The 24,633-nt window shown below is 46.3% G+C and overlaps 1 protein-coding gene across 4 annotated transcripts; it reads right to left on the bottom strand.

Moving 5' to 3' along the window:
- Positions 1–571: 571 nt before the first annotated feature.
- On the bottom strand, positions 572–24,577 carry SLC37A3 (solute carrier family 37 member 3). 4 transcript variants are annotated; one of them, XM_040560879.1, is made up of 15 exons: positions 24,337–24,577; positions 21,450–21,615; positions 20,407–20,521; positions 17,878–17,970; positions 17,319–17,402; positions 15,945–16,090; positions 15,251–15,347; positions 14,064–14,148; positions 12,817–12,998; positions 10,163–10,304; positions 8,828–8,929; positions 6,851–6,898; positions 5,662–5,813; positions 3,887–3,952; positions 572–3,036 (listed from the first exon to the last, which is right to left on the bottom strand). In XM_040560879.1, exons 2-15 carry the CDS (start codon positions 21,548–21,550, stop codon positions 2,944–2,946), a joined length of 1,506 nt encoding a protein of 501 aa, XP_040416813.1. In that variant the 5' UTR covers positions 21,551–21,615; positions 24,337–24,577; the 3' UTR covers positions 572–2,943. The 4 variants fall into 4 exon arrangements, with proteins under 4 accessions (XP_040416813.1, XP_040416790.1, XP_040416800.1 ...); XM_040560856.1 differs by having other exon boundaries at positions 24,351–24,576; XM_040560866.1 differs by lacking the exon at positions 24,337–24,577 and adding an exon at positions 23,428–23,940.
- Positions 24,578–24,633: the final 56 nt, after the last annotated feature.

Here is a 24,633-nt window from a genome sequence, read left to right on the forward strand (position 1 = left end):
TCCTTTCTTCCAGCGAGTATTGTGCTCAACTCGGAATTTACAGTTAGCTATAAAACACAAACACAATTACAAAGTTTCCCACTGTGTCCATTTAAACACAGCTACGTGTGGGTGTGGATTTGTGCTTAACGAAACGAGCCACTGGAGAGAAGGCACAGCAGCGCCAGCAGCCACATGGCAAGTTTAATTTCAAGGGAAGAACACCTGATGTCTACATGCCTATTAGTAAATAATTAAAAAACCAACCCACAGGTATATGTTCTGGCTTCTTTATTTAAGAACATTAAGTACACCGTTATAAGCATCTCTGTTAGGGGCATCTCACAAAACTTCTTATGGGATTGATGGGGAAGAGTGCCAAACCACGGCATGTGGGTCTGGTTGAAATGGCAGTCAGGGAGCAGCGAGGTTGTCACCCTGTGGGCAAGCACCACGCAGGGCACCAGCCTTCGCAGCAGCCGACCCAAAAGCAGCTGGTAGAGCTGCACCTACAACGAGGACGAACAGAAGCGTGCTCAGCAGAACTGTGCTGGGAAGAGTGACGTAAAGCACACACATGAGTCACCCCAGATCAAGTCAGATTAAGTTTATTTATGAGATCATTTTGGACATTATCAGATTGAAAACCGTTCTCTGCCTGAGCACCTTGAGGAAATACACAGAACCCAAAACGCAGGATGACGATGACGACAACAACAACAAAAATCCCGAAGCCAGGGGAATGCCCGGCTAATTGACAGGGGCCTCAGAGCAGCGGCACACGTACAGGCGAGCTGCTGGGCAGCTCGTGCTTGCAGAGCTCGCAGCACATCTGACGCTTCTCCAGAGGGGACAGAACTGTTTACAGGAAGCCATTTGTTACAGGGGCCTGCCTCCCCGCCGCCCCCGGCGACGTCCCTTTCCCACCCCACCTTTCATCAGCAGCTTATCTAGCGCCCGGCCGGCCACAAAGCCCATCCAGGCTGGAATTTGAAACCGGAGAGTCTCAGACACCACGGCCGGGGCAAACGGTGCCGCCATCAATTCTGGAACCAAATTTCAGGGAGTTTTGATTCTATTTGCACGGGGGCTAATGAGTAGCTTGGGATGTGAACGGCAGCCCCAGGGCATAATTCTGAGGACACGGTGAGAGATTCTCAGTCCGCTGCTCTAATTATACAGGCAAAATTGGAATAGGAATGAGAAGAGACAAGAACAGGATTTCAGGTCCCCTGTCAGATTAATGCCATCATTTTCCCAAGCACTGAAATTCTGAGGATTAGCCAAAAATGCAAGAATCACCTCCACCAAGAAAGAAAAAGATTCTTAAAAAAAAAAAAAAAAAAGTGTAAAAATGAAGCAACCGAGTTTCCCGGTAAGCAAAGCTGTGCACAGAGCCACCACTGCAGAAGCAGCAATCACCAAGCAACCGTTCCGTACAGTAAGACCGTAAGGCACTAATAACGCTCCACTCGTTACAATCGTCACATGACTAAAAATTGACATTCATAAATTAAAAAACAAATCACCGTACATTTTAAAAAGGCAACTTTTCCCATTAAAAAACGTTTCAGATTTTCAGTTCCAAGAATTTTTGCGCCCTCGTCCCCCCCGTCCAGGCATCGCTGACTAGCTGGATCGAGTACTTGATCAGAAGTTCTGCTGAAACATCCCAAGGCAAAAGCAGAAAACAATTTGTTGAGAAGTTATTCAGTGATCCCATTAACAGCACCAACAAATGTTAGAGGTGTCAGCCAGCTTCCCTGCTTACCGCATTACTGCGAAATGCTCAAATACTCCCATACTAAGTGCAGTCACGTTTTCTGAGCTCACTTGCATCTATTTTCCTCTTCAAGATACAGCTCAGCTTCAAAACGCTGGAGTCTGAGGTCCCCTGTGCAGCCATAGGCAGAGGAACATGGGAGACAGCAGCACTTGCTTCTTGATACTGTTCCACGAGGAAGCTTCCGTCCCTGTCTGGAAGCCCATGTCTGAGAGCAGCCAGGTCCCTTAAATTCATTTAATTCAGTTCTGATTTTTCCCTTGCTGGAGATAAAAGCAGTTGCCTCATGAGAATGAAATCAGTGACACCAAATTCTTCAGTGTCACCAGACAATCCCATTTTGGTCAGTATTGATCAAAGTTCAAAAAACAAACTGGTAGTGAAAGTATTTGTGTCCCGTTACTGATCCCCAAAGCCATTCAAGGTTCCTTTAGAGGCAAAGGATCTGTTAAGGCTTTTTCTCAGAGATCACAGTAAAACATTATCCAAGTATTGCACGCTATTTGTCTGCTTAAATATTTAAAAACTGAAATCTCATTTCCCAGAGATTAGTAGTAATATTAATAAAAAATGCTAAAAACAAATATGGAGTTAACCTCTCCATGCAAATCTACTGGAATATGAGAGTTATTAGCTAGGGCTAGCAGAGGTCCATCTCTGCAGAGATTTAGCAACAGTATTTTTGAAACAATTGGACAGCACAAATTCCAAGTAGTTTTGCCCTGTCTAAAAGCTACATAGACTACCCATGAAATGCAGTGTATGCTTTCGCCAGCACAACAAAGCATCAAAATTCATTGCAAGACAGCCTCCCAATGTCAGTTTTAAACACCTGACCTTTGGCCAGGACATCCAGAAATAAATAAGAAAGGGTATAGCAGTGAGACCACCCAGCAGCAGGCCCCAGTGTGACTGCTGGCAGGGAAGAGTCTGGTAGGCTGGGACAATCCACCAGCCCCGGGGATTGTCTGGCTTAGATCAGCAGCTCCATGATGTGGACGGTCTCTGGACGGGTATTTGGTACTTCGATATTGAGCTCGGAAAGGCAGGTCAATCACATCTCGCAGAGCTATTTTGAGTTCGTCCAAACCTGGAGGATGAAACAAACGAGTCTCCCAGAGATCTGATTAGTGTCCCAGCTGTCAGGCCCAGACAACCGTTCTCCCAGAGGCAAGCAGAAGTCACTCAGCCAGCATCCGCAGGCGCCGCTCATGCAGAAGCAATCTGATCTCCCTCACTATTAACGGTGAAATGAACAGGATTGTTGAACTCGTCTGTGGAAAGAAGCATATCCAGGACAATTAGCACGCAGCAACCACTGCCGCAACCATCCTGCACTCCAACGAACGTTCAAGGCCTTCAGAGAAAGATACGGACTAAAAGAAGTGACAACAGAGTGACACAGCAGACAAAATGTCTGATTGCAAAGAAGCTCCTGTGATTTCAGTTGCCATGATCTTTTCAGGAAGAAGCCGAGCTCTCCTCCTTCCCAGAGGCCTTCCTACTGGCCTCCCCTGCTAGTTACCAAGGTGGCTTTTTCCATCATCAGCAGAGACACTGAAACAATTCCTGCTGCTTCCAGCAGGGAAGAACAGGTGAATCGAACAGTGTTCGCCACCCTAGCAATGCTGAGGAGATCAGGGCCTGAACCATCCTCTCTCCCACTGGTGTATCAGGCCAAGACACTTTAATTTTAGTTTCAGGATCTTCATCACTCCTTCCACTAACCTTCGGGGGCTGACAGACAAGCAGCTCTCGGAAAACATTAGGAATTACGTATCCTGGAGATGAATGAGGAAAGTCCTGCCTTGGAAGTCAACCAGGTGGAATGAACTTTCGGAAACGCATACAGGTATTTTTAGGCAAGTATTTTTGGATGTCTGCCAAAATCTCAGTTCCTGTTGAGCAATGTGCCTTTAAAGGCTGTAAGAGGAACCCCGTTGATTTAGACACCCACCCTGAGGCAAAGGCACACCGCAGACCACTGATAACTGCACCAAAGCTTGCAGATACTACACAAACAGACTGCGTGCCTACGTCACAACGTTTAGGTTCTCACAAAAACTTTCTACTACAAATTGAACTTCAGCGAAAGAATAATAAAAAAAAAAGGATATTTCTTACCATTAGAATAAAGAAATAGAAAACCCACATCCATCCTAGGTTCTCCTGGATCAAGGACACTAAATACTAAAAAGAAAGGGAAAAACATTACTCAAACTGGGAAGATAAGCATGACTCTCAGACATCACTCTTTTGTTTTCTAGAATTTGTGGGCTGTTAACACTCCATGAAGAGCTGATCACAAAACCTTCCAGCTGATCTTTTCCTGTCAGAACAGATGAGTCAGGACAGCAGCCTTTCTGAGCAAAGCCCACAGTCTCAAAGCAGAGGTACCATCCTGAAGCTTTACAGTAACTCGCAGCGGCACAGAGACAGAGCTGAACTACGGCTTCAAGGGGTGACAAACTGACTCTGCTGAATACAAGGTTTTTGAGCAGAACACTGGGACATAAGTGGATATAAGTACTCTCAGAAGAACTAAAAGCTCTAGAATGGCTTATAAATTACACAGGACACATTTTCAAGAGCTGTGCAACTGCTAACTACTTAACCCTTCAGCGTAGGCAAGACACTTGAGACTGCAGTCCGTTCCGAACTGCATCCTGGTTCTACAAGCCTACGCAGTCTATAAAAGAAAATGTATTCCCTATTAGCAGATTTATATTCAGCTGCTGTACAAGGGCTTCCCTTCTTCACTTCTGGGTACATTAGCACAAAACAGGGTCTGAATTTCCAATACATTCACTGTGCGTTTGCTGTTATTCACACACCCCCGGAATGTCGTCATGGCTGTCTCTGCTGAAATAAACGCGAGGTTAGAATGGGAGGCGGGTGGGATTTTTCAGAACTGAAGGCCCAATTTTTATGGTGACGGAAGTTTCAATGGTATGTGTGGGGGAAGAGAGAAGCACTGAAGACAACGTAGTAAGAAAAGTGAGCGTAGCAGCACACTGTAATATGGCCACGAGGCACTTGTAATTTTCCACGCTTAACAGATCTAAGTGGCATCTCTCTTATGAAAGAGACAGAACGATTGTACTCGTCAGGCAATAAACGACGAGAACAAATCCAAATCCCTTCAGAGAAAAACTCGTGTGCCTTGCCTAAGTCGTTGGTATTTTACCAGCACTAGAGGATGCCTGGAATAGAACTGGCTCTGATCCTCCTACTAAGTCCTCCCCTCCCAAAGCACCACTGTGTTCTTCCACATAGCTAACGCTTGTATTTGAGAAGTAAAAATGTACCCAGTGGGCACACTGTCAGCTTCCTTTTCTGCAACAGTCTAGTCTTCAGGCCCCTGGCAGCATACTTGAAGGACTATCGCAGCAGGTGGTGCTGGATTTACAGGGTGCAAGAGACAACCACAAATAAAAAAGGGGAACCACAAATAAGAGCAAATTTTAAGTCACTTTGTAAACACCATACCATTCATAATAGGCATTTTAATTTTAGTCAGTTATATAGGTAAACTTTTCTGTAAGCAAAGGTTTTGCCATTACCTTTGAGCAAAAATCCCAAACAAGTTTCAAAATATCTTATTTTTACTCTTCGTGAAGCTGACCCTGCCTTGCTTTTTTCAGTTCAGGATATGAATGTCTCAAACTCATTTGATTTATGAAATTGCTATAAGGTTAGCAGTAGGAATACTTAGCTTATTTGTTAGTTAAATTTCTTCCACTGGAAACATAAAACACATTCCCATGGTTGTTTCTTAAATAAATGCATACATACCTGCCACGCTCCACACAACTTTGGATTGAGGAGTGAACTAACCTCTCCAACCACAACAGACTCTCTGTCTCCTTCCCCACACCTGTTTCGCTTTGCAGCCTCACCTGGCCCACTGCAGCACCAATACTGCCAGTTCCATCCACAATTCCCGTGACCGTCGCCAGAGCCTCGCTGCTGCCTCTCACCAGGTCCTGACGCCCCAGGTCAGCAGAAATTGCGGAACTGATCATGTTGGAAGGGCCTCCAATGAAAAATCCTGAAATTGCCGAGATAACAGCCTTGGTGTAAGGGGACGGATTCTCAGCAGAACGTCTTCAAAACACAGATTCTACCATGCACAGCTCAGGAAAAGGACTCGTTCTAGGGACAGTGCTCACAGACTAACTGCGGGGAGAAGCTTACCTTCCCAGCTGAAGAGCACAGTCCTGGCACACCGCGCATACCCAGAGTATGCGCACAGAAATTGCCAACAAGCTCATTTTCATTCAGCAGCAAAAACAAGGTAACTAGATTTGGCACTGCAAGAGCAGTCAGGATGCACCAAACTGAATACAAAACACTACTTTTGAACAGCATGCGTATACAAACCCTCAACACGAAGCAGATACAGACACGTCCCTACTTTGGAGCAGTACAGCCCCACGCTATAGCCTCATTCTCCAAGGGCTGGTGGAGAGATGGAAGCAAAAAACCTCCACAGGACAGAGAGTTCTGAAATAGGAGTGTTTGGAAAGAAAGGCTCTATTCATGCAGGCTAATCTTAATTCCATAACACAACATCATACGCCTGTGAGCACAGAAAGCTTGTGACCTTTCACAGTACACAGGACATTTGGGGCTCTGACAAACACCCTCAAATTCGAGCTGCAGCTCACGACTTTGCATATATCTCATTCTCTGCTACAGATGATGGTTCCTGTAGCACAGGTAGCAGCAATTAGCACGTGTCCATGCCTCAGACAGCAGGTCACTGCTAGGTATTTTGGCATAAATCCACCTTCCATTATATTGAGCCAAGACAGACCCCTGTAGTTCCAGTCCATTATTCTATACAGTCTATAATCTGTATCTCCCTTTGTTAGGTAGTTTTTCTACAGCTTTATTCCAAAAGTAACATAAACTGGGCTTCAGATGGTAATCTTTCTGCAAAACTGGCAGAGATGACAGCACACAAATGCATTGCCACCACCTACACGTGGCGTTACTGATCCTTGTACAATGCACATATACACACACATCACATACATACACATATAATGCCTACTGGCCTAACGGTGCCATTTTAGGTAATACCTGTAATCGTCATGATCACAGCATTGATAGGTTTGTTGTTGGGAGAACCTGCAGGAGAAAGACCAAATAAGTATAAATAAAACACATGAACTCAAGAATGTTTCTGATCCTAAATAAATGGCAATTACGCACACATCCAGTTTCAATCACCTTTCCAGTTACCTACAAAGTAACAGTGGCTTCTACGTGACTAGACTTCTACAGAGATTAGTCTTACTGCAAACACATTTAGAGACTGAAGGTCCAGAAGCTCCCTGACAGCACTTTACAATAGGAAAAGTCACCTCTGCCATTAAAAGTTTGTGCCCTATTTCATTATTAGGTTTGCCTGGCTCTGGGTTCCAGCCCTTGTTATGCCTTTTTCCACAACACAGAGCTTGCTCGTGTCAAGAGACACAGGACTCTCCTTGAAAGGCCACTTGAACAGTAATAGAATCCGTTCTGAACAAGTTAGACACAGACTCTCCCACCGTAAAATACTTCCCTCAGCACCTGAACAGCCTCTCCCACCCATTCTGAATTTTCCAAGGTCTGGTTTAAATTGCAGAGATTAGATTTGGAGGTAGCAATCCAGCAGCTGTCTAAGCAATGCTGAGCAAGAAGTAAAAACCCTGCAAAATCCCGTATCCAAACTCCTCCTTACAAAACCATGCCTGGGTATCTGAGGGTTCTGCTTCCCTTTCCAGGAGCCATATTGTGTCCATGCAGCTGCTTTCCCCTCACGGTTCCTCCGTGCTTCTCAGGCGTTGTTTTCCCCAATACCTCCCCCCCAGGCATCATCAGAACTCCCTACTCACTGCCCCAGCGTCAGGCCACGCATGGTCAAGTCACCATGTGAGAGACAAGTTGCAGCCCTGTTCATATATTCTCAGCCCGTTATCACTCTCATGCACAGCACAGTATAAGCATAAAAACTCTTCCTAATTTGGCCAATGGAAATTTAATTATGACACTGCAATAACTCCGCATTGTACCTGGCTCAACAGTACTTCGTTTCGAGCCGAGCACAAGACACCTGGATCTCTGGCTGCTCTGCTATCTAGTACAAGCTTCAAACTTCCTCAGCAATAAAGCTGTATTTGCTTCCAATTCACTTTTGACAGTAATGAGTTAGCACAAGAGCTGCCAAAACTCCACCAAACCCAACCCTTGCTATTTAATGATTACACCTCCCTGGCCTTACTGTGAGACCACCTGAGTAAGTCAGCATGCCTCTGAAAAGGCACACCTCACAGTTCACGTCCAGCTCTGGACATGATTTCTGCCCACTGATCTCAAAGCGCTCTATAAAAGCTGTCCTGTATCACCGCCTCATTTTAGAGGGAAACACACATGAGAGAAACGGCATCGAAGTGAGTTAAAGCACTCTGGTACCACTGGAGAATATGTCTCAAGATACAAAACTGCTACCCTTAGAAGAGCTTCATAAATGTCTCACAGAAACAAGACCTGCCTGCCCTACTCAATGTATCGGACAGACTCCTTTCAATAATCAATAACCAAGAGCTGTATCTACTGTAACTGGCAGAAACTCTTCAATTTTACCACTTACAGAAGCATAAGTGGTGAAGCCTAAGAGCTGCTGCCTCTTTGTAGCACATGTACTTCAGCACAGCTCTGTCCCCAGATTCTCCTTCCTCTTACCCCAGAGGCACGCCTTTGATTTCCTGCTCTGCCCATTGTGGTTTTGATACAATGACGATGCCAGAAATCTCACTGACACTGGAGAAGGATTAGTACCATAACTCACCGGCACAGGGCAATCCTACCGCTCAGAAAATTCTTTTCCACCTCATTAACCAGATAACAGATTTCTTTCTGTGCAGTGCCACACACCAAGTAAAGTGCACCACAAGGCACCACCCTGATCCAGAAGCAGCTTCAAGACCAGAGAACAATCCAAACAGGCTGTACTTTGGTTCTCTTTAAGAAGCACCAAATGAACCCCTGATTACTACACAATAAAAACATACTCACGGCTGTATCCAAAGAGGGAGCCTACAGCAAAGAGCAGGCTAATTGCTAGCACTGGGGCTCTCTTCTGCAGCACGTCAGAAATCAAGCCCTGGATAGTCCCACCTACAAAAAAAATAAATCATCATCAGGCTTAGGATGCTAACACCTTGAACGTAGCTAAGTCATTTTACTGAGCCCAGCGGCCTCTTGCCTTCTCATTAAGGTAGTTTTCAGGACTGTCAAGAAAATCTACGTCTCCTGCCACCCTTACACCCCAGACACAGAGACAACTGTACACCTAAGTGGTCCAGACAGAACAGAGAAAACTACTCGTGCTACTTTCCCAGGAATTTATTACTTCTTCCCCCTCGTCTTGGCATGCAACTAGTCAGTGCTCCTGCTTTCCTTTTCCTTCCCCTGTAGGACCATCACAGCAACCACAACTCTGGATGTGAGCAAGCTTAACATTGTAGCTGCTTTCTTTAATAGAAAGTACAGGAAAAGGCAGTTCTTTTTCACAGGGAAAGCATTAAGCACACAGGGGGCTCACATTCCCTGCTGTCTCACCTACTTAGGGTAGGTGCAGAGCTAATTGCAACAAATCCTGATAGGCGATACAAATCACCTCATGCATCTCTGCTACCTCCACAGGAACCGCTCTGCTGGTAAAAACTAGAATGTTTGAGAAAGCATAATAAAAGAAAGGCCACAGAGACAGAAAAACTGACCCTGAAAAGACCAAAACAAGGATGTCTATTCTAGGAAAGCTAACTGGACTAGGTAATAAAGCAAGAAATTGAACACAGGAGTGTGGAAGCCTAATCACATATACAGTACGTTCTTTATGCTGGAGGAATAGGGGCAGATTTTGCAGCCAGCAGACACAAATGCAATTACATTTGATTTCACTAAAGATAACAGAGTTGTGCCCGCTCTATTGAGTTTTGTGCTGAGCCTGTTCTTAAAAATATAGGACAGAAGGTATCGTACAGAACCCAATAGTGCAGACCTCACCTCTCCCTCAAGGGTACCTGACAGAAAGGAGGTAGCAAGCAGTTGAGACACCTTGTATGGGGCGCTTTTCAGGAAGCCCTAGCAAGTAAAGAAAAATGCCTGCTGGGGGTAGTGTCTAAGAATGCCACACTGTCCTTTAATCACACGTGAACTCTTTGGGGGACATTTTGCTATGCATTTTAGACCACGGCCCAGCAGCCACATACATAACCGGCCTTTTTATATATTCAGTAAACAGCTACAGCCCACTGAACGTGACTGCTCTGAGCTGCATTTGCCGTCTCGCATTTTCAAATGCTAGCAGGGCAGCTGCAGGAAGATGTCATTCACTTGCACACTCACCTACGATTCCTCCCACATCATACCAGATGGAGAGCTGGTCAGCTTCTGCTTCTTTCCATCCAAAGTTGTTACTGAGGTAGAAGGGCAGCCAGAAGAAGAATGAGTAATTCACCAGTTTCAAGCAGGCATAGGCCAAAGAATACTGGAACAAAGAGTGGGCCAGAAAACAGTTAGCACTTGAGAAATGCAAGCAGCATTTCTGCTTCTTCCCATAAAGCTCTACACCCAGCTGAAGCTTTCAGAGGGAAGCGCTTCTGCATTTCATTTAAGAAGGCAGCATTATGAAAGCTTAATGCTGAACATCAAAGGGAACCCAGGAATACAGAAATCACTGTCAAGAAGGTTATTTTCACTGAATGCAATGGGTTAAAATGCTTCCCATGCAATCTTGAGAGGAACTGACACCAGGCTTCAAAAATAAAAACCAAAAACCACACAACAAGAAACTTAATTCACCTTCTAAAGAGAAGGGAGCCAACCATATGACATGAAACAAGCCTGAGATTTAGTCATCTGTGCATCATGCTGAACAAAGTTACGTGAAGTAGTTTCTCTGCTGCTGCCTTTTGCTGTTCAGAAGGCTCACCTGCTTACAGCACCAGCAGACAGAGAGCTTCATTCATGACCCCCAGGTAAGTATTCCAGGACACAAGAGCACAAGGTGAAAGGTTTGGCCAAAGCTAAGCACATGCCTCCAAACACAACAGCTGAGACAACCCCCTGCCTCTGCCTGCTCCTTAGCTAGCAGATCTCCTTCTTTACAGCCTTCCAACAGTTCCTTCTCCGGGATCGCTGGCCTGGCATGCAGCAGGATGAGGCACGCTATTGCAGTAATGCCTCCTGACAAACACTGGCACAGCACTTTAAGGAACCCATATTTGAAGAGTTAAATGAGTTAACGAAACAATACCCTGCTAGGACCACAGCTTTTGAGGCTGTATGTATACGCAAGCAGTTGTCCTTGAATTTTAAAAAGCAGAATATTTTGATACATCAAACACCACAAATTCAGCTCTTCTGAAATTCTTCTAATAAATACATCATTTTTGCTGTATTTTCAATGCTTTTCCACTTTTAGAGGAAACAAACTAACCTTCATCACATATGTAATGCGTAGGAATGGCAGAGTTCTCCTGCCTCTGGGTGTGAAGATTTGCACTGTACAAAGCAATATTTATTACAACATGCTTAGAAACTGTCAGCCAGATTGTCTGACCAATTAAACACTGAATTGCTAGAGGCCCAAGGGAAAGCTGTCTACACCGAAACTTTTCCAACCATATCACTCAGCAGGAGAATAGAGCAACTACAGAAAAATAAGTCAAATAAAATCTTTGTAGAATTGCGACAGAGCTTTGGAGGTTCTCTCAGCATTTGGCTTCTCACTCGCTGATTTGACAGCACTCCGGCTTGCCTGGTCACTGATCTGACATCAGATAAAAAACTCACAGGCTCAGGGGTGTTCACATTGCTGTGTTAGTACACAGAAGATGCCCTCTAAATCCCAAGTATAGAAGCAGCAACACCAGTTGTACAGTACCTCCTTATATTCTGGCCAACGAAAAAAGCCACACCAACTGAGGCAGCCTCGACCACTGCTTAGAAACTTAAGGTTCTTTGTATACCATCCCATTCTTAGCACCACCAAAACCAAGCCATAGTTGATACAGCATATGGCTATATTAGGCAAGAACTCAAGATGGCTACATTTTCTTTTGCCATCCCTCAACCAAGGTCTTAACAACAGAATCGTAGTTGTTCAGCACACTTGGTGATGACAATTTACCCAATCCTTTCTAGGTTTTGCATTGCCTTAATCACAACAACCAGCTGCTTAACCCATTATCTGACACTACCGTCCATTCAGTAGTTCTGCTTCACGATCAAATCCCAGCAGTTCACACTGTGCTAAACCAGCCCTCCTGTCCCTTCTCTTATACTGGCTCCAGTATTCAGAGGGCATATAGTCCACTTGCACAGAAAACTAACAGTGTTTTGTAATGGCAGATTAATTTTTCTACTGGATCAAATCCACAAACTGGGCAACACTGTCAATGCAGAAGTACAAGTTCTCACATGGGACAGGATGAGGATATGGGGAAATTGCATCACCAGGCCTTGTTTCCAGTTGTATTTTAAAAACACCCACTTTGTCACGCTACATCATGTCGATTAAGGCTTTTCAGGCCAGAGTTCTGCTCTAAAGTAACTAAAAAGCACACCCAAATATCAGTGCCACAGAGTTTGGTGCGATGCTCTGCTAACAGTAAGAATCCATTTTCTTGGGTCAGTGCAGCTGCCTCACCAAGAAAGCATCCTACAACCACTGCCTTTGCTCACAGACTCCCTTCTAAGGTCAGTAGGGAAAAGGGCAGGATCTGCTGCCCTGGTTGGCTCATTGCATGCACTGAAGGAAGCAGGAGACCCATGGGAAGAAAAACATGCAACCACATACCAGGACATTATTATAATGCGTATGCACAAAGATAACTGCCCCAAACCCAAGGTTTTAGCAGTGTAAGTCAAATGTCGATAACTAAAACACACAGTCAACGTGTTAACAATCACGTCAACAAATGCCGACAACACAAAAAGTCAGGATTAAATTTAACAACGTAAAAAGTCAGATCCCACTCAAGAATCTGGGTCCTCACCAGTATTACACCTGGAAGACAACAAGCCTGGAAAAAGCCAATGGCCTTTGGCTGGCTGTCAGTGTCAGCTGCTTGAATGGAGTAGTTGCGGTCATCATCATCCACATCGTCATCACCCATTAGAGGTCTGTTGGCGTCTTCCTCGACACTACCTTCTTCGTCTGCTCCAAGCTCAGGAAGGCCTAAGATACACAGGGGATATGCAACAGGGACAAGGGAGCGCAGACTGCTCACCCTCTCCCCACTCTAAAGCTACGCTCGCTTCTCGTAAGCGATTCTCACTTCTAGCAGTTCCCTTGCTCTCCCATACCTCCATCCTCTGGCTTAGAAACTCTTCTAGATGGTGTTCTGCAGTGCCGCCAGGTTCTACCCTTTATCTTCTAACGCTCTTGAAAGTATTCTGTCTGATCCTGGCGCCGGCTTTGTCTGTTCTCAATGTCTGGCCATTAGTTGGAAGACAACACATTAGTGCATTTCCCCCCTTATTTTGTTGTTGGGACCCTTCAGCCTGGCTCCTGGCTACCACCTCCCTTGCGTGTGGAAGCAGAGCGTGCCACCAGCCGCTCAGATAGCTGCTGCCTGGAATGAAGGCCTAGGGACCGCACTGAGCTTTCTGGGCTGCTGAGCATTCATACGCACACTCTTTATGGTGGTGTTAGTGCTACCAACTTTACAGCCTTTGCAGGCACCTGGGAAACCCCCTCCATGGCCCTGTCAAAGCCTGAATGTTCTTTTGTTCTCCTGTTACACACAAGCCACCACCTCTTCAGAGAAGGACCATGTTCTGCCTGAGAGCTGTTTAACTGGCTACTGGGAACCTGCACACGAAAAGCACTTTCCCTTCCTGCTACTGAGCTAAGGCCTGCCACAGGTTTTTCCTGCAACAGCCAGTTATTAGTTTGCTCACTGTTTCTTAAAAAATAAAATAAAATAAAATAAAAATACTGATTTTCCAGGTGAAGGAAAACTGAGAGCTAGGCACGTCCTAATGGAAGCATTACAGCCAGGCTGTTTCATCTTGCTTTGAAAAAATATCCGGACTCTACATAGATGATGCACAACGGCATTTAGAGTGATCTTGGTAAGGAGAGCATTTGCTGCATTAAATACACTAAAGTGGAACACCATTTCGTAAGAATCCTGAGGATTAGTGCTGTCAGAACAAGCAGCACTTTTTGTACTACATGGAAAGCTGCAAATCTGCTTTCCATGAAGGGACTGAAGTGCTGCAGCCCTCTTCTACTTACCCACTTCCTTTGGTGAAGTCAGGAGCCCAAAGAAGACAATGACTCCTCCAGCAAACTGGACTGAGGCAGTCACCAAGAAAGCATACTGCAGATAAATAAGTAAAAGATTGTTTTTAAAAGGCTTTCAGTCACATGGGCTTCCTTGATCAACGAGGATCTCTCTATATTCCAACCTTGTCAGAGACTAAATACAGTTAGAAAAACCCAGACTATATCCATAAAACTTGGAAACAAATGACCTCTGCATCTCCTCAAAAGACTTGGTTCTAGCTAGGCTGAAAGACCACATGGAAAAAGCTGCTTTAGTTTACTGAGGTGTCAGCAGTGATGAAGGAGCTCACCCAGCACAACCACAGATCCAACTACTCTGGAAGGGACTGCTCAAAAGCATGGTCAAACACCAAATTCAGACCGGGTTGCTCAGAGGTCTGTTCAACCAGGTCTTGAAACCCTCCAAAAGCAGATTCTCCAGGCTTCGGGCCCTTGTTCCAGTCCTCAAGTAACTTCACAGTGAAATATTTTTCCAAACATCCAGCTGAAACCTTCCCTGATTCACCTTGTACGGTGTTTTTTACTCTCTCACCCTGCAGCCCAGAAGAGTCTGGCTGTGATTTCTCATCAGCCTTCACACAGGCACTGGAAGGCTACTACTTGGTACCCCCTAAGCCTCCTCTTCTCCATCCTGAACAAGCTCAGCCCTGTTTGTCTGTCCTCATAGGTCATGTGCCCCAACATGCAACGGTTCACAAACATTCCCTGTATTCAATTGCCTGCCTGCTGCACTACAGCGACGTAAACCCAGCAAGAAGCTATGTCTCCATGTCTGTCAAAACCTCACCACTACTCAGCAGCAGTGAATTCAGTTTAATGAGAACCTGTGATGGATGAAGAGCATTTTGAGCCACCCAAAACAGAAGAGGGTACACGACAGCATTAGGGCTCCTCAAAAACATCAGTCATGTTTGCCGAGAAGTCTCAGGTTCATTCCTCCTAAGTCTGAAGGGTCAGGAAAGGAATACCCCTTCTATTCTGCCTGCTGCTTCCTACCACAGAATTTCAGAAAATGAAACTGGACACTCAGATAAGAAGAAAAATATTTCTATTATCTTTCAGAGACAAGATAAGAAACTAGTCTCTGCATAACCCAGACATGCAGCCCTAGCTAGAAGCCAGACAGCAATACCTACCTCATAGCCATATTTGAGAACACAGGAGGCAAGGAATGCCCCAAGGATATTTCCCACAGATGCACAGGCACTCCAGAGTCCAAACACAAAGCCTCTCCTGCAGAAACAGAAGAGAATTTGGAAGGGAGGATGCAGGGAGAGGTGACATCAGGAGCTAGGCAGACATATAACATTAGAATGAACTTCAATTTATCTATAAAGTTACAACAGAGTAACTTGGGGGCACCAAATCAATAAGCAAGAAATGTTCTATCCTGAACCATTTGCATTACAGCAGAAGCAAGCTGGCAATATCAGGATTACAAGCCATGACTGTAGCTCATCTGCAATAGCCCCAAGTGACAGGCTCAAAACTGCAGTAAAAGTTAGTTTCCATTTGGTCTCCTTAGCGGTAAGTGGTCAGAAACAGGTTTTCCAGTGGCAGGACAACTTGAATTCAGCCACTCTGCACTACAAAACTTTCCAAGTTTGACCCTGTGCCTTTAGTACACACAACTGTGTTCACACCAAACTGTTCCATGGCTCCAGAAGAAAAGAGAGAGTGGTAACTAGAAAGGCATGTCTCATCCCACATTACTTTAATTCTGACCTAACAGTTGACAAAATAGAGTTGTGCCTTTTTTATCTGAGACTTTCGGCTCAGCCTGTACTCAACGAGTCAGAGAAGTGAGTCACTGAAGAAAACTCAACTTACCCAGCTTTTCCAAACCAGTTGCCCATGACAGCAACCACGCAGGGCCAACCGGTGGACTGCAGCAAGCCATTCACAATCCAGAGACAGCAGTAGAACCACTTGTTGTAGAAATGCAACCATTCCGTGAGCGTGCCAAAGAAGAATACCTAGAGTGGAATTAAAAAACAAAAACAAACAAACCCACAACCACACACACACACAAAAAAAGAAACCATGAGACTACTGCTAGAAGCCAGGAGCGAGGTGTTAAAGAAATAATAATATTTCAGGGAGAAGGTCCCCCGCAGGGGCCAGGCCAGAGCTAGGCCTGGTATTGTTTGAGGAATGGCTCAGAGCTAACAGCACCCTCTGCTGAGCCACCGCAGCACTAACTCCAGAGCCCAAACAACTCGTGAGATACACGCACTAGCAGGGCACTTCCACTCCCAAAGACTTATTTTTGTAAATAGCAGTCCTAATCGGAGAGGAGAAGAAAGGCAAATACTTGTAGTAACAACACTAAAAATACAGTAGCCTCGTGATTTGTTACTCTACTGACATCTGAATCTACAAGGCTCTGTGCAAACACAGAACCCTCAGTAGTTCTTTATCTCAGCAAAAATTAACATAAATACTACAGCTAGATTTCAAATTACTGCAAGTCCTACTGTAAACCAGTCCAAATAAACACCCTTTGTGGCATACCGTGCTCGATGCGTGCCTGTGGTCACACGTTTGCAGAATGCAATAGGCCATAGAGGGGTTTGTAGCCGATGGCTAAATCAAAAGCACTCCACACACTTTACCACTACTTCAGCAACCAGAAAGCCACAACGAGATAAGACCGATTCATGCGGATCCACAGCAGCTTGCACCTGAAGTATGCTTTTGTTTTAGGCAGACATACTTTTTTGACATATGCCCTCCTGCCAATTACAAAACAGGCAGATGAATGCTTAGTATTGTTAGCACGCCCTTTAAAGAAGGGAGCAAAAATTGCATCTGGAGGCAAAAAACTTGATGACAGCATACGTGGGCTTGGAGAACAGCTGCAACACCAGGCAGTCCCAAAGTGTCCAAATACACCGATCTCACACAAAAGCTATTCATCAAGTCTCTAGACAGTGCCTCAAACTTCAGAATTTCCTTCTGACACACTACCCATAAATAGGTATTTCAGGAAGAGCTGAGTCATCTCACGTAGCCTTATGCTTGATACAATGAAGTAAGTGCAGCCAGGACAGAGTTTTACGCTGAGACTTTGAGACCACTGAGCTACAGCTACAGTTCATGGCAAGGTTCACACAGAAATAGAGCCTCTGCTCCTAAACTAGGACCCTGCCCTTAAATCCTGACAGAGATGTTTCTAAGTCACACTAGTATGTTCCAACTTACCACCAGAGCAGATGAACACATGCCAAAAGACAAAACCCAGCGTAAGTTCAGGCGATCCCCAACAATGCCACTGACAAAGAGACCCTAAGAACAAAACACGGCATCAAGTAAAGCCACAAAACATACATCCATGGCCTGCAAGCATTAAAATGAAGTAGAAGCTGACCCAAATGCTACTATCCCAACTTACTGTTTGGTTTTAACCACTTCTGCCACCAAAAAATCCCTGCTTTTTCAAAGTTGTTCACTAAATTTCTTACCTTTAAAAATTTCAGCTGAGAGTTCTTGGAGAGACAGAACTGCCTTTCCCACCCACCGATGATAGGGGTGTGAGAAAGTTTGAATTGACGGTGTAACTCTTGCATTTGTTAACAAGCATGTTCACATGGGACACAAGCATGGACAGAATGGACGGAACGAAAGGAAAAAAATATGAACTAAGCTTTTTAACTGCATTAGTCAGAGCTAAGTGAGCCCTGCTAATCTGCTCCAAATGCAGATGCAATGGTCCCCATCAAATTTAACCAAAGCTTGGCAGCTTTGGGTTAGTTTTACTCACCACAGCATAGGAGAACAAAAAGATGGTGTCCAATGTTCCCAAGAAGAGAGTTGCTTCTTCTGCATTTGGAAATAAATGGCTGCTGTTCCAGAGCTACAGAGAGAAAATTGTAACAAGTGAGTAAACACCTAGAAGCAGGGCTGGTGGTATTATTGTTCGATACAAACTGCAACTCCAAAGCAGAAGAGCATCTGGCCCCAGCAACCTTCTATTCCTCCAACACTTCAATTACCAAATCAAGAACAATTCTCATGTTATGTACTACAGAAAATGCCCAGTGCCACTTTGTTTCACTTTTAACAAACAAGCTAGCAAGCCGTGTGAGAAATGCTAGTCCTACCTGGAGCAGGACAAGTGACACGGCAATGCAAACCCTACTTCTAACAAGCTAGACAGCTTCTTACACAGAAACACTGATGAGTATCTTAATGAATAATACAATAAAGGCACATTCTGTTTTATGTGCAGTGTCTCTTCTGTAGTTATCTTACTGTCTTCACTAAATGAATAATTCCCTTATAATATTTGTGGCAGCAACCATAATAAGAAATGACAGACCACAAACCGAAAAGAAAGAGCACAAGAGGAACAAGGGGAAGAAATAGACTGGTCGGAAACTATTTACAATGAATTCCAGTCACTAATTCTGTTATTTTTGTGCTTACCCTCAGTTTCATTTTATTTGCAATATGATCAAAAAAGGGAAAAGACTCGATCGTCCCCAAAACAAGAATAGTGAAATCACTGGAAAATAGCAAGCTTTGAGGACGACTTGAATGAATAACAGTAATTAGGACAAAGTTTTCCTCCCTCCCCACTGTACCCCCATCAAAAAACAAACAAAAGAACAAACAAAAACACAAGCAAACAATCAAAACCTGACCAATGCATGCATCTAACTCAACTATCATCAGTTTTAGCTTGATTCTCCCTCTCCAGAAGAGCATCCTGTACAGACAATACTAATTACACATCTTAAAGAGATTTCATTTTGGTAAAGCCTATCAACACAGCTGCTGCGTAAGTCTCATGTGTCAAAGAGAACTAATAAAGCCCTTGAAAAGTATTTGTTGCCACTTGAAGCCACCAATACCTCCTTATACACCGTTAGCTTTCAACTTTTAACCACAGTTTATCCCTGGAGTTCCAGAAGCTATTAAGAGTCTTAGAAAGATAGGAGATTCAAATCTCTTGTTATTAGACTTAAATTCATTACACAACCTCCAGAGGACTTAGAAATCTTTAAAGGCTGAGGAGTACAGATCTAAGTTGTTCCTCTAACAAAAACATACCAGGGTCTACTCATGAAGCAACTGCAAAACATTTTTAAACAATTATTTTTAAGTATAAAAATAAAGAACAACTGTACTTAAAAAGATGTATCAAAGTTCAAAACTGACAGCATGTTCACGTTGTTAGTCTGGTCCGACAGCCTATCAAAACGCACTTTACTGTTAAATGAGGTAACCTAAATTGATGCCAAAAGGAAAGGAGGGCCATTTTGACCATTTTTTCTTGATTGGACACATACACTTAAAATCCAGCAAAAAATTAGATCATCTATATAACATGAAGATCACAACAGCTTCCAAAGCATTCTAGTTGTTTGGATGTCAGTTAAGGAACTAAATATAAACATCGCATAGTTTGGTTTAGCATCCCGGAGAGGTTCATTCTTTTTTGCCATACTATGAAGTCCAGGCCCAACTTACTATTTTCACTAATCACAAAAAGTCAGCATTTATTCCTCAGCCAAACGTTCAATTAACTGGTGGTTTGTAATGCAGATGAAGCTGACCTGGAACTCCCTGTCGCTTCTCAAAAGCACCAGGACAGGCCACTGCTAAAAACAAGCATACTCCTAAAAGGACTACAGGTACGAGCTAGTGGGTAGTTCCTGCGTTCCCATTTGCGGGGTGCAAGCAGTACACAGCTTCCTTTTCCGCGTGCAAATACTGCCAAAACTCCCACAGCTTTCACCGAAGCTAGGATTTTAGAGACATCGGGTACTGGATGTTCAGAGTTTTGGAAAATAATACCTTTTAGATACAAGAAAAAACGCCATTTATGATAAGCAGCCAGTACTTCCCAGAGAGCCGCCTTCTCTCCTACACTGACTACCCCTTTAACAGGGCAGCAGCCCCACCACCACCAGAAAGCCACAGCCAGGATGTTAAGAGCGCTGTAACTCCATTCACTGCTCATGTATTGCTGCTGACACTTCAGAGGTAGGACCCCTCTTTCCCGCTCCCTCACCTCCTCCCTTCCGATTACTACAGAGCCTTTCCTGTGGTCCCCATCGCCATCGGAACACCAATTTCTTGGCAAGGTTCTCTCTGGGGACCACCAGGGAAGATGTCACCATCAGCTGACGATCCAGAAAACAACAATTCAGACACCAAGTTCCCACTCACGTTCAGAGAAGCGTCTCTCACAGAAATAAATAAAAGGGCCTCTTCAGCACCTCGATCTGAGCACACTGGAAGTTACCCATCTTTCTTGGCACCTGACAGCCCCTCACATCCTTACCTCATATGGCCGGAGCTCAAGGGCTGTGCTGTTTAGGCAGGAGGGCGTCCATTGGCTCGAAATGCTGACTTTGACATTACTGAATGTCTTCCTGGAAGCGTGGAGCAAGGAGTAGCTGCCAGAAAAAACACACGCACAGTTTGGCCAAATCTCCGCAGGTCAAGTGGGAAAGGGTGAGACTCAAAATTCAGATACAGGCTGTCTAAGCAGGCAGTGAGCAGCAGAGGACTGACAGTTTTGGAGATAGTTGTTAGTAAGAGAACCCCCAAAATTACGGGGGGGACACACTGATTTTAGTGGGGAGGTGTGAAACAGGGTCTGGACTGGAAAGGAGTTCCTCTCTTCTTTTCAAAAGACAAGATAACTGTGCAACAATTAGGAAAAAAATAATAAAGAGAGAAAAGAACACATTCATCTTGGTAACCACCATTACAAGTGCTCTCCCAACAACAGATTAAGCATCAGTGGCAGTATTGCTGTGAAGATCAAAGATACCAACGAAGCAGTTTCTACAGAGAAGCAGCACGTTTTTCCAGCTGTTGTCAGTAGGTGTAACAAACAAGCTTTCCACACAAATCTAGGTGACCCTCAGGTCTGAAGCAGAGAAATCCCTGTTCTAGAGGCCTGCCTGCCCCCTGCAAACAACACTTAAAGAAGATGAGAGGACCCCAGAAATAACAACAGAGCATTCCTTCAGTCAGATCAGGCATTAAATGTATTCCGAGCACCAGGATTTGCTTCCCGCCCCCTTTCAGCACGCACCTCCCCACGCCCAGCCGCATCCACCCTTCTGCAAAGGACCACTGTCTGCGTGGCACGGACAGTCTCGCCTTTGGGGCGAGCCCTGTTTGTGGCTGGACTCCCCAGAGGCACAGCACACATCGCTCCACTACTGCAGTACTCCCTGACCAGCTGTCACTAGCTTTTGAGTTTGTTTTCAAGGCTCAGAGACACCCTCGTTCTCCTTCCTTGGACGCGCTCTGTACCTCTCCAAATTGGGTGAGACGAACCCCCCCCTCCGTGCAGAAAGGCGCTCAGCCTACCTGAAGAAGGTGAGCAGGAAGACAGCAATGTGGTGGTGAGTGCAGTGGGACACCAGGCCCCTGTTTGCGGGCTGCCTCCGCGAGCTTCCAGGCAAAGCCATGCTCCAACCCTGCTCCTGTCCTGGGCCACAAAGGTCGGATGGTGCTTAGGTCATTTTTCTTCTCACTTAAATAGAAGAAGGTGGGAAGGGAGAAAAGAAAAAAGCATGAGAATTAAAGCACAAGTACAAAACACAGTGCTGCTCTCCAAACAGCTGGAAGTTAGTAAGAATGACTCTATGACGTTTCTTCCCAATTGGGCTCACGTTTCTACTCATCTCATCAGCTGTGCCTTCCTTGACATTTTACATGCCCAGAAATGTTTTCGGCTCTCATTCTCCACGTACCCCCATGGTTATCCTCCAACCCGCTTCTTTTTTGTCCTCCTAGCAGATTCCTCTTCAGTGCCCATCACCAAAGGAGTTCCCCCAGATCTACCAGCTTTACCCGTTCCCACGCCAACAACCATTCTGTATCATTTGCACACGCAGTACACTACAGAGTTGTCATAAATAAGCTAACTTTCCGCTGCCACCTGTCTGGCTGTAGACCAGTGAGTTTAAGTCAAGAAAGCAGCATTTGGTTACTTGCTGAAAAACGGTTTTGGATCTAACTGCGTCCTAAAGATGTTGCTGAGAGAATACACCCAAGGGTGGACTTGCACAGCTAGAAAAGGGAAGTAGCTGTGAGGACAGTGCCAAAATCCAATAGCTAGACGCCCTGCTCGTTCATTCTCAAGCCCTCCGTTGTAGCTCCGTCTGTCACTAACTCATGGCAAGTCATACTTCACTGCCCCTACCTGTAAGGCATGGGTGACGTCTGCCCAAACGTCCGGATACCAGACACTACCATCATTAAGGCTATGATACACCACACCGTTTCGTAGCACTGGCTCAGGACATGCCAATCCCACTCCCTCAGATGTGCTGGCACAGTTTGTTTCTGCAAACAGTCAGGGAAATGACCCAGCTGGGCAGCGAGGCGCTGAATGTCTCTCCACGCCTCCCTTTTGTTTCCTTGGCAGGGAGCTTTTCGGCTGGACTTCCCTGCGGCAGCTCACAAAGCAGCTGCACAAACACTTGTGCCCGTGCAACTAAGCGAGCAGTGCAGAGGAAGACACGCTACATACCGGTGCCGCTGCTGACAGCAGGGCTCGATGCAGCTCACACCAGTGGCCAACAAGTCAGTCGGGGGGAGCTGCGTTTCAGGACACTTCAACACCTCACACACGCTGACCGCAGAGGAGAGGCAAAGAAATCCACCACCCCTGTTCCAAAGGGTCACAGCAGAAAAGCCCGTATTCCACACGGACCTGCTGCTCTTCCCTTTAATAACCTGTAAAGGTTTCGCCCAGCCAGCTTCCACCACCAGCCCTCCTTTCTTGTTCTCTCAACAACGACATGTGCCTGCCCACTGGATGCCAGGATCTATTAGCCCTCACCAAAACTGAGGCTAGGTCTCCAACCGAGCATACGGCACGGAGACCCTCTGAGTAACAGGGACTCAGCTACTACATCTTGGAGACACCGGCACACAGATTTACTGGACCCAGCACGAAAACTGAGTGGCTCTGCTCAGGGGAAAGCAGCACCTGCAGCTGGAGCTGTGGCACGGCGAGGCTAGCCCTGGGAACAGCCTGCAGACTGCACGGGCTAGTGGTCAGAGACAAGAGCTGCTTTTCCTTCCCTGTTTCTTCTTCCCCCCCTACCACGCAATGGCAGATAACAGAGGTCTCCGGAGGAAAGCACAACACCACAACTTGTGCAACGCCGAGGGAAAAGTTCCTTCCTCGTGTAATCAGTTTACAGCCCGAAGCACGAGATTTACTACTCGCTTCGTGTCACCATATGCAAATATAGCTCTTATTTGTCCAAGATACCCGACTTTTTTAAAGCCAAGTCCTGGATTTGACCTTAAAGCCACGTATATTTTTACAGACCCTGCTGTTGCAATAGCCATTCCTCAGAGCTTTTCAGCCTCAGCCAGCTTTCTCAAAGACGACCTTCTGGCACACGATGATGTTTTTCACTCGTTTACAGGCAAATTCTGGTATCTCTTCTCTCCTTTCTTCATGCTGCCTTTTCCCCAGGCCGAAGAGCCAGCCAGCGAGGAGGCTGTCCTCGCAGACCTGAGAACACCACGTTCATTCGTACCGCAGGGGGAGAAAAAACAAGGGGCAGGACAAGCCCCAGAAATCAAAGCAGCGAAGCACAAGCCTTTAAGAAAGGAGGAGGGCCGCCTTTAGGGTGTCAGGCTGCCCTGCCTGCTCGCTCACGCTGCTTGCCCTCAGCTAATGGCTCTTCTGAAGAAGCTTTTGCTGAGCTTTCGGCAGTCCCTCCGCTTTAGGTCAAAATAAGCCCCCTTAAGCTCAAAACAAACTTCCTTAACGCCACCCTGCCGCCCCACAGAGCGGGCACGGAAGACCGCAACCAACATTCCCGGGGCTGCCAAGGCACAAAGCGAGCAAACGGAAATATTAAAAAAAAAAAAAAAAAAAAAAAAAAAAAAAAGCCAAAAAGCCTCCTTTCCAAACGGGGAGGGGGGAAGAAAGGCGCCCGGAGAAGCCGCGGCCCCGGGGCTGCAGTCGTGAGGGGAGCGGGGGGTCCCCGCTCGGCGGGGCGGACCGGGGGGCGCTGAGGGACCCGACCCCGAGTCCCGGTCCCGGCCCCGGTCCCCCGGGGCCGCCCCCGCCTCGCCTCCCCCGGGGCTCCCCCCCGAGGACCGGGAGCGGGGCTGAGGCGGCAGCGGGCAGGGCGCGACCGCTCAGCCGCCGCCCGGCGGCCCCCCCGCCCCCCGCGGAGGCAGCCCGCTACCTAACAACAGCGACAATAAAGAAATAAAAAACCACCCAGCCCCACGTACCGAGCCCGGCCGCCAGACCAGCCCTCAGGAAGTCCCGGGGAGGCGGCGGCTCTTCCGGAGGCAGGGTCCGGCGGGCACGGCGGGACTTGTAGTCCTGCACCGGCACCGCCACCGGCACCGGCCCCTCAGCGCCCCGGGGGTCCTCGGCGGGCGGCAGGGCGGGACGCGGGGGCGGCTGAGGGGAGCCGAGGGCGGCTGGGCCGGCAGGGGCTGGGCTCTGTGGGGCGGCAGCGAGAGGAGGAGGAGGAGGAGGAGGAGGAGGGGGAGGGGGAGGAGGAGGAGG

Source organism: Cygnus olor, chromosome 1 (genome assembly GCF_009769625.2).
Source record: "Cygnus olor isolate bCygOlo1 chromosome 1, bCygOlo1.pri.v2, whole genome shotgun sequence".
Lineage (NCBI taxonomy): Eukaryota > Metazoa > Chordata > Aves > Anseriformes > Anatidae > Cygnus > Cygnus olor.